The sequence below is a fragment of the Triticum aestivum genome, chromosome 4D (assembly GCF_018294505.1).
Source record: "Triticum aestivum cultivar Chinese Spring chromosome 4D, IWGSC CS RefSeq v2.1, whole genome shotgun sequence".
NCBI lineage: Eukaryota > Viridiplantae > Streptophyta > Magnoliopsida > Poales > Poaceae > Triticum > Triticum aestivum.
Window position 1 is genome coordinate 421,192,311 of NC_057805.1, and position 8,961 is coordinate 421,201,271.

General features: G+C 40.0%; 2 protein-coding genes across 2 annotated transcripts; one reads left to right on the forward strand and one right to left on the reverse strand.

The window, feature by feature from the left end:
- Positions 1-231: 231 nt before the first annotated feature.
- Positions 232-836, forward strand: LOC123098308 (putative cysteine proteinase inhibitor 7). The gene has a single exon (XM_044520267.1). The coding sequence runs from the start codon at positions 321-323 to the stop codon at positions 675-677; it is 357 nt and encodes a 118-aa protein (XP_044376202.1). The 5' UTR covers positions 232-320; the 3' UTR covers positions 678-836.
- On the reverse strand, positions 733-8,239 carry LOC123098306 (methionine--tRNA ligase, chloroplastic/mitochondrial). Its single transcript, XM_044520266.1, has 12 exons — positions 7,854-8,239; positions 7,351-7,494; positions 7,105-7,254; positions 6,753-6,920; positions 5,557-5,681; positions 5,089-5,182; positions 4,241-4,339; positions 2,956-3,136; positions 2,731-2,846; positions 2,003-2,158; positions 1,471-1,599; positions 733-1,272 (listed from the first exon to the last, which is right to left on the reverse strand). Exons 1-12 carry the CDS (start codon positions 8,127-8,129, stop codon positions 1,108-1,110), a joined length of 1,803 nt encoding a protein of 600 aa, XP_044376201.1. The 5' UTR covers positions 8,130-8,239; the 3' UTR covers positions 733-1,107.
- Between the last annotated feature and the right edge of the window lie 722 nt (positions 8,240-8,961).

The following is an 8,961-nucleotide window of genomic DNA, read 5'->3' on the forward strand; positions in this document are numbered from 1 at the left end:
ATAGAGATGAGTGTATGCGCGTATATATGAGCGCTTGTGTCTGTACTGATGCTCAAAAAAAATGTATCGGTATGCATCAAGGGATCAACCACATTAATTGATACTTTTAGATACAAAGCAATAATTTATTAGATAGATATATGGTGTATATGACATGCATTTAGTTATCTCCGTCTGTGTATTCGACCATGTCCCAGCGCTTCTATTTAAACGCCCCCGGTTCACGTGTCAGTGCCCCGACTGATCTGAGTATCTGACCGCTCTTAAGCTTCCAAACCTCACTGATAGATCCAAAGCCAGCACAGCGAAAACCAGCAGCCATGAGGACCAGCATCACCCTCGTCATCGGGGTGGCCGCCATCATCTACGCGGTCGCCATGCCCGCCACGGCGATGCCCGGCGGGTGGGAACACATCCGTAACATCAACGACCCGAAGATCCAGGGGCTCGGCAATTGGGCGGTGGGGGAGCACGTGAAGCAGGCGGGCGGCCGGCTCAGGTTCAGCAAGGTGGTGCTGGGCACGGTGCAGGTGGTGTCAGGCTTCAACTACCGGCTCCTCGTCCAGGCGCTGAACGTCGCCGGCAAGAAGGACGCGTACAAGGTGGAGGTGTACGAGGCGGCGGCCAACAAAGGCCGCAAGCTCGTCTCCTTCACCCCGGTCGCCGAAGAGGCGTAGGCCTTTTGGTGCATTTGTAATTCTTGATGGACATCGCCACAGCTCACAAGCAATATTAATGAGGCATCAAAAAGTTACAGATCCAACTGCATTACCTTTGACTCACATAATCTAAATGTCACTCTCGTGTGTATTCTAGAAAAGAAAATTTTGAGCTAACTGGTGGAATACGTGAATGCCTTATACTACATTTTCAAACGAGGGGGTGCACCAATTTTGCCATCTCAATGTAGTACAATTTTGAATTTCAAAGCCTGAGAGAACAGAATTGCTAAGTTCAGTTCTCTCTACAAAAAGTCAAAGCCTTCTTTGCCACCAAAGCTTTTATGCTATCTACACCATCAGCTATGAGATGGTTTTGCAGAACAGGCATCTGGGTTCTACAGTTGAGGAGCCATCCAGTCAGTACTCACAAAGTCACAAGCTTAACTCATGCCTCCACGAGCCCTTTGCTACGTGCTTTCTTCTTCCCGCCCTTCCCCTCCTTTGGACTTGCTTGATCTTTCTCTTCGACTTCGGTTTCTATTTTGGCAAAAATTGGCTTCGGATCCATCATTGCCTGGCCTGCTTTAAGGGCTCCCCATTTGGTATCATCCTGCAGGGCAGTTAGCACAGGGTTGTAAGCATGTCGCGCCACTGGAAATTTTTTATATTGCATATCTGCTATTTATAGTTTGAAGATTGTGTTCTCTGAGGGTGTTAGTTCATATACACACTAGACAATGGCTGTAAAATACTTTGCAAAATTGGGTTTAGACCTAAATAGCATATCCCTGGACATACAAGAACATACCCATCTCAATGTACGAAACTGGTCTTCTGTGAAACCAAGCTGTGTATAAATCCTCAACGAAAGGCTTGGGGTGATTGGAGACAATGCTATTGCAATTATTCTCATTGTCTCTAGAATAATGACGAGATCCTGTAGTGAAGTGCAGACAAAAAAAAAGAATAAGGCAAATATCACAAACAAAATAAAATAATAACATCAAATAAATAACACAAACTAGCCACCCCAAAATCATCTCAACAATTCATCAGAACGACTAAAGTCATGTTATAGTTTCATTATTACAGCCACAACAACAGAGTTGCTGTGACATCGGAATTAGGTACTCAGATGTACAGAATATAAAGAATTTTGAAGCTCAAAGAGTGCTCTTCTGTTTGAAAGTGGGTTTCTTTTACAAACATGAAAAGAAGCAACTAATGCATCATGCAGTTTGACCTTGTCAGCATTAAATTTTGGCAAGTAAAATCTGAAACAAACACGGCAAGCCCAAAAGGAAGAGAAATAGATATAGTTTCAACTTTCAAGTGTTTACCTTTGCAGCCTTTTCAGCAATCTCGCCCCCTTGCTTGAAACAAGACCATGGTGCTTGCTCGTCAATGTACAAGTTTCCCAAGTTACCAATTTCTAGAACAGTTTCGCATGCTGATGTCAACGAAAGATTTTCGTAATGGCCCTTCGCCTTGTCCACCTGTATAAACAGTTTATATCACTGTAACACCAACAGATACAACAGAAGTGCAGTACATGCAAACATGTGTTAAAAGAATCTTTTTATTAGGCAGATGAATAGCAGGTGATGATCTGAAATATCCAAATACAACATGTGCCTGAAATATCAAGTGGGACCAATTCATAATGGACAACACGTGCTGACAGTGTCTGAAGCGCTTGTTGGCTCATTGTCACATGTCAGTTCAGCAAATATCATATCCATTATCTATAGCTCCAAGGAGAAATAATAAAACAGTTCAGCTAGGATCATTATGGTGGATGTCTTTACTTTCTGTAGGCCAAGAAACAGAACTTAAAGGAGCACCAAACAAGGAGCAATCATTACATATAAAGGGTTTCAAGCTTTTGTAATGCATAATTGGAAACGATTTCCCTCACAAAGATTTTTTTTTTTCTATTTAGACCGTTTACTGTCTAGAAGTTCACTTTATTAAGCCAATTCAGACAACCTACACCCCATGAGAAGTAATGCAATGACAGATCAATGGTTTGTCATCAGTTCCAAAGATACCAAAGAGACCAACTTACCAAGTTTTCAACATTATTCTTGAATGAATTGCCATCTGCAGCAGCAATTGAATCAAAAGCTAAGGTGGAATTGCAGTTCTTTTTTAGGAGACCAAGCGTTCGATTGAGAAGGTTTCCTGTTCAGATGAGAACAGTATCATCACTAATCACTTAAGACAGACAGTTAATACCAACTAAAGCATAAGCCAAAAATAAGTGAATAAAAGTTTTAGCACGCATAAATACCAATTGTGTTAGCAAGATGTGCATTGACTGTATTGATAAAACGTTCTTCTGAATAGTCCCCATCATTGCCAAATTCTACTTCCCGCAAGAAGAAGTACCTAACAGCATCCGCTCCAAATCTGCCTACCAGATCCTTTGGTTCAAGTGTGTTGCCTAGCGATTTTCCCATCTTCATGCCATCCTAAAATTTGCAAAATAAAAAGCAGCTGCATGAAATAAAAGTGATTTAATGAGATAAAAGTGGCTGGGAGCCCAGATAGAATTTATATTTGTTACTCAAAGACACAACTACAAAGCAGTTGCTGTGTTTCACAATATCTGTCCAAGACAACCATGCGCACCAATGAGGTGCAAAATTTATAATAGCTAATGCCATTGGACCGTACACATCCCTATAAAATTAAAGACTACTCCTACTCAACCTGTCCTGCAGCAATGAAAAAACTATTGTGAAATAGAATTTCCCAGAAAAATGGACAAATGTTACAAAAGGAGGGAGAAGACAAACATTTATTTCACATAAAAAGGAGAACATAAGTTCTTACAATTTGAAGTACACACATAGTAGAGGGTTGTAAACTTGAAAAATCGAGAAGAAGGTGGCCAAAAATACAGAATTATCTATGAGCTACAAAGCCAAAACTATAGAACATGTGAAATACCAACAGGTAAAAGGATAAATGCTAATACATATATACACTAATATAGGTGTGCTAACTTGTGTCATGTGCAGTACCATTATACAAGTTACTCCCTCCGTCCGGTGAAGAGTGTACGTTTGGCTTTAAAATTTGTCCACAAAGGAGTGTACTTCTATCTTCCCAATGCACTTTAAAGTAGAAAAAATGCTTTTCTCTCATCACACGGTAATCAAGACCAATAATATTCTACACATGGTCTCCTCAATTTCTACATGCACTTAGCTCATTGGGGGTTGGGTAATTAAAGAGGAGAGAGATGGTGGCTTGCATCTTCCCAATGCATTTTTTACTCCACTCCATAATTTGTCCTAAAATTTCTATATGTACACTTTTCACCGGACGGAGGGAGTAGATTAAAATCGTACATATGTAAAACGTGATGTATTCTAAGGTAGACATGATACTGAGTGGAAGTATGCAACCGATGTCCAAATGTCTAGATGGGAAATGCACATGTAGTTGCAGGAAAAGGCCTTATCAAATACGATGATCACATAGACATGCTCAAAATACTATGTGCTGTATGGTGTTATATCGTTATCAGTTGATGTGGAAACAAGAACATTGGAAATATGTGAGGTCACCTTTGTCAAGAATCCATGGCCAAAAACTGCATCAGGAACGCTTATCCCTGCTGACATTAACATTGCTGGCCAATAAATTGCATGAAACCGCAATATGTCCTGAGGTACATGTACAAGAGATCGTCACAAAATGAATGAACATATAAAACAAAGAAGTTTATCCAATATTATTGCTTTTAAATGGGACAAAAATGTCAATATCTACAGTGACCAGCTCCAAGTAAATTGTACTGGAATCAGTAGATTAACAGTACATTTTATGACATTGGCATCTTCAGGTATTATGAAACATAATAAAATACATCAGATTTAACATATGAGAAGAGATGTGTTGTTCTTTCTATTTCTTAGCTGTCACACGTCTCTCACTTTTCGGAATTAGGGGATGCATCTGTCAAAATTGTTTCAACTGTGACCTACGAGTGCCAAGTCACCAAACCCAGCATAACACATGATATTTTTATTAGTGCAAGTAACTGCAGCTGAGGCACAAGGGCCCTATCAAAATAAGTTTAAATGAAACAGGATCTAATCTTGAGAACTGGAAGGAGTGAAACTTGTCCCCGAGTTTCGCCATATGGAAAACTGAGTGGCTATGTGATGTTAGCTGGTTACTATATAGATCAACATAAAGGAGTTTATGTTTGTTTATTCATTTGACAAATGTCATATTTCAGCACTTTCTCTTAGCAACACTAAAAAAAAAAGTGGTACTATCTAAGTTCACATCAAAATGAGAGCTCCTTACGACGATAAGAAGGAATCAATCAATATGGTGTTTTGCTATAAGTTGAAACAAAAACATGAATGTTTGAAGAAGCTGCAAAAATTATTTGCCCAAAACCAACCTTTCCTATCAGGTGTAGAGATGCAGGCCAACCCCGATCAACAGCTTGCTGTAAACTTGCCTGCTCCCCATCATCTAGGGACGCAGAAAGATAACTAAAGAGACAAACATACAGAAATGAACAACCAGTACGAAACAAAGTAATAGGCAATGCTACATAAGATTACGTACTCTAGCCTCATTTCAAGATTTCAAGTCTGCAAGTTAACTGCTCATTTACTACATGCATGGACTAAGAGACTGGGGCATCTTTTGCTTTTGCATAGAAAGTTCACAGTTTCGAGTAAACAAAAGAACAATTTATCTAAGAATTGTCATTGCCAAACATGAATATAAATCAATGAAGTTGAGTATATCAGACAACACGCCACATACAGCCATATCTATCCAGTAGAATTTGAGTAAGAATATGCAACCTGTTCATGCTTACTAAAATGCCAAGCAGCAGGTATGAGACATACAAACATACCCTAATAAGGCATCAAACCACACGTATATTGTTTGTTTGGTGTCATTTGGCACTGGAATACCCCACTCGACAGATGCACGAGAAATAGAGAAGTCTCTCAATCCACTTTTAATCCAGCCTTCGACCTACAGCTGTGTCTTAATTAGTAAAATAACAAAGAAATAAGGGCATTCTAATACCATGAAAATAAACACATGTGAGCTGAAAGATTGGCAATTAATGAAGCGTCAAGGGTTATATTTTTACTGAAAGCTAAAACATGAAGCAGAGTATGAAAATATGAATCTTGGACACTTCTATAAGAAAAAAATTATATTATCCTATCACTGTACACAAAACCAAGGTGTGTTACTGTGAGAAGAACAGAGGCTACTTAATAAAGTGCATTATGGTCAGTCAATGTGTAGGCATGCGCCGATGCACACATGTACTTTGAGATGTCATAGTTGAGATCCATCTTGCCAGCGCAAGGAAAATAAACATGTAATGGCCAGGCTTCAAGTGCTTAGTAAGCTTTTTAGACAAAACACCGCAACTCGATTACGAAGATGGGCTGGGGAAATTACCAGCAACTACATCAGGTGGCGAAGTCCAGGATTGGATTGAACAACCATGGCTCCCCAACACCAAACTCGCACTGTATGCCGCTAAACCCTGACATATGATATGCTGTAAAAGCTAGGTATTACATGAGAACCGTTGTGGTCTAAAGACACTCTTCACTGTCTATCGACTATTTTAACTATTACCATATAGTACACACAACCCTTTGGAAGCTTTCTTTTTCAAAACTGGTAAACACTAACATCTAGGTTCTAACCTTTAATCTAGTTAGGTATTGCCGTATTAGGATGATATCTAAGTGACCATTTGACAGGTTGCCAGAAAGGAAATGTATTATGATGATGTTTGTTCAACATGCCAACAGCACTTCTTGTCAAGAAGGAATTCAACAACCCGACAAAATCCACGTAGTTTGTTACATATTTGACTGCACAGATATATTTGAGAAAATCATGCCAAATCTTCAAAAATTTATATGCTGACATGATGCATATTTTTTTAACTTGTCAGTAGTCAAATCAATATAATTAGAATCTCCATTTAATAAGCAATCGGCCACAATTTTTAGCACTAAGCCAGTAACTCAATAAACACACATCAGATTGAACAAAACATAGAGAATAACGCCTCACCTCGTGCAAACGATGTGATGGCCTTACAAAATTGGGATTGCTTGTCAGTAGCTCTTCTAATTTATGCTGATATTTTGACAAGGCAAAGAAATAATTATCTTCCTTTCTAGGTACACAAGGCTTCAGATGCACAGGACAGCAATTATTTTCCCCCAACTCTTTTTCATCCTGTGCGCAATCAACAAAACAGACATTATTATTTGGTAAAATTACCAATATATAACTGTAGAGATGATCTACATAGATGCCCATGATAACACTTTTGTTAACTAACCATTCATACATGTATAAATACATTTACCTAAAAAAATGTACTAGTGCTGCTATATGAGAAAGGTACAAAGAAGCTTGCCTTGTACTCCTCACAGCTGACACAGTAAAGCCCTTCGTAATCAGCCCTATATATGTCACCACTACTTAGAACTCTAGAATAGAAGTCATTAACAACAGCCTCGTGCTTAGGATCAGTTGTGCGAATAAACTTGTCATACTCGATGTCTAGCTGCAAGCAAAAACAAAGTTGGAAGAGAAATGTGAGCTCCAGATTTATGACATATTGTGAAATGGTAGACTGAAAATACTTTGTGTTGTCACATACATCAGCCCAAAGCATCTTGTATGAATTTGAAATTATATCACAGTGCTCCTTGGGGTTTCTACCACTGGCCTCTGCAGAGGTGGCAATTTTTTCACCATGCTCATCTGTCCCAGTAATGAATATAACCCTCTTCTCTAGCAATCTCTGCAACCAGATAAGCACCATGAACAAATTCTTAGAGAAGGACTCGGGCGACAAAAGGTACGCAATGCTCCCAGTAGCTCAACTAGTCTAACAAACAAATCATCAAACTGGAAATATTTGCACTGCTAACACACAAAGATACTGAAGTCTGTGCATCTGCATTCCCGCGGTACATATGCACTGGCATATTCACCACTTAACTAGAGAACAATGAAGCGGTACATATGCACTGGCATATTCACCAGCCATTATACTTTTTCATACGGGTTGCGTATCCAAACATGGCTGCCAGCAGGTGGATCTCGAGTAATGTACTCAAATTCCTGACATGGACTTGTAAAAGTAGTATGAAGGCTTGCCTGGAAGCGGGCGACAGCGTCGGCGGCGATGGTCGTGTATGCGCTGCCCATGTGCGGCGGCGCGTTGACGTAGTAGAGCGGCGTGGTGAGCACATAGGGTGGCGGCGCGGGCGGGGAAGCATCTGAGGACGAGGAGATTGAGGCGCAGCAGCGGCCGCGGACGCGGCGGTGGGGCGCGGAGGCGAGGGGGCGGGCCGGGGGTGAGGCGAAGGCTAGCCGACGGGCGGTGGCTCCGATGGAGGAGGGGGCGCAGAAGAAGGCCCGCCCAGCGGCCATGGCGGAGGAGAGGGGAGAGGCGGAGTGGGTTAGGGAGGGGTTTTGGGTCGCGTTCGTGAGGCAGAGAGCGCAGATGTTTGAGGTGGGGAACGATGGCGATGGGAATGGGATGCAGCCACCCTAATCCAAATGAATTTCAGGCCCTGTTTGGATCACCGTTTCTCTTTTGAATACACTTGTAAAAAATACACACCCGCTTCAATTCCGGCTGAAATTTGCACAGCGGCCAGTAACTTACAGGTGTAAGTTATACACCTCCGTATTGAAATATAACCATTCCAAGCTTGGCCTCACTGGATTTCTTTACGCTCCTTTGATTCAAAGCAATTTCACAGGATTTTTAAAGGATTTGGATCCGTAGAAGTCTTTCTTACGTTCGTCGTTTGATTCCCAGAATTGAAATCCTTAAAAAAATCTTACATTTTTTTACACTCTACTCTCTTCGTTTCAAAATAATTGAAGTTCTAGGATTGTTCTAAGCCAAACTTCATTAAGTTTGACTATGTCTACAAAAAATATATTAATATCTACAAAACCAAAACCACTTCATTAGATTTATTATGAAATATATTTGATATCCTAGATCTTTGTGGATTTTTTATAGACTTGGTCAAACTTTAAAAAATGACTTAAAAAAATCATAGAACTTTAATTATTTTAAAACAGAGGGAGTATTTTGGAAAGAAAGAATCATCCACTAAAACTCTTTGTAGAATTATTTGTTTTCCATGTGCTATCATTCATCGAAATTCCTATAGATTTTTAATTCTATAAGATTCAAGTTGAGATGACACTCTAATCCTCCAATTCTTACCTATTCTTGTTTCTTATA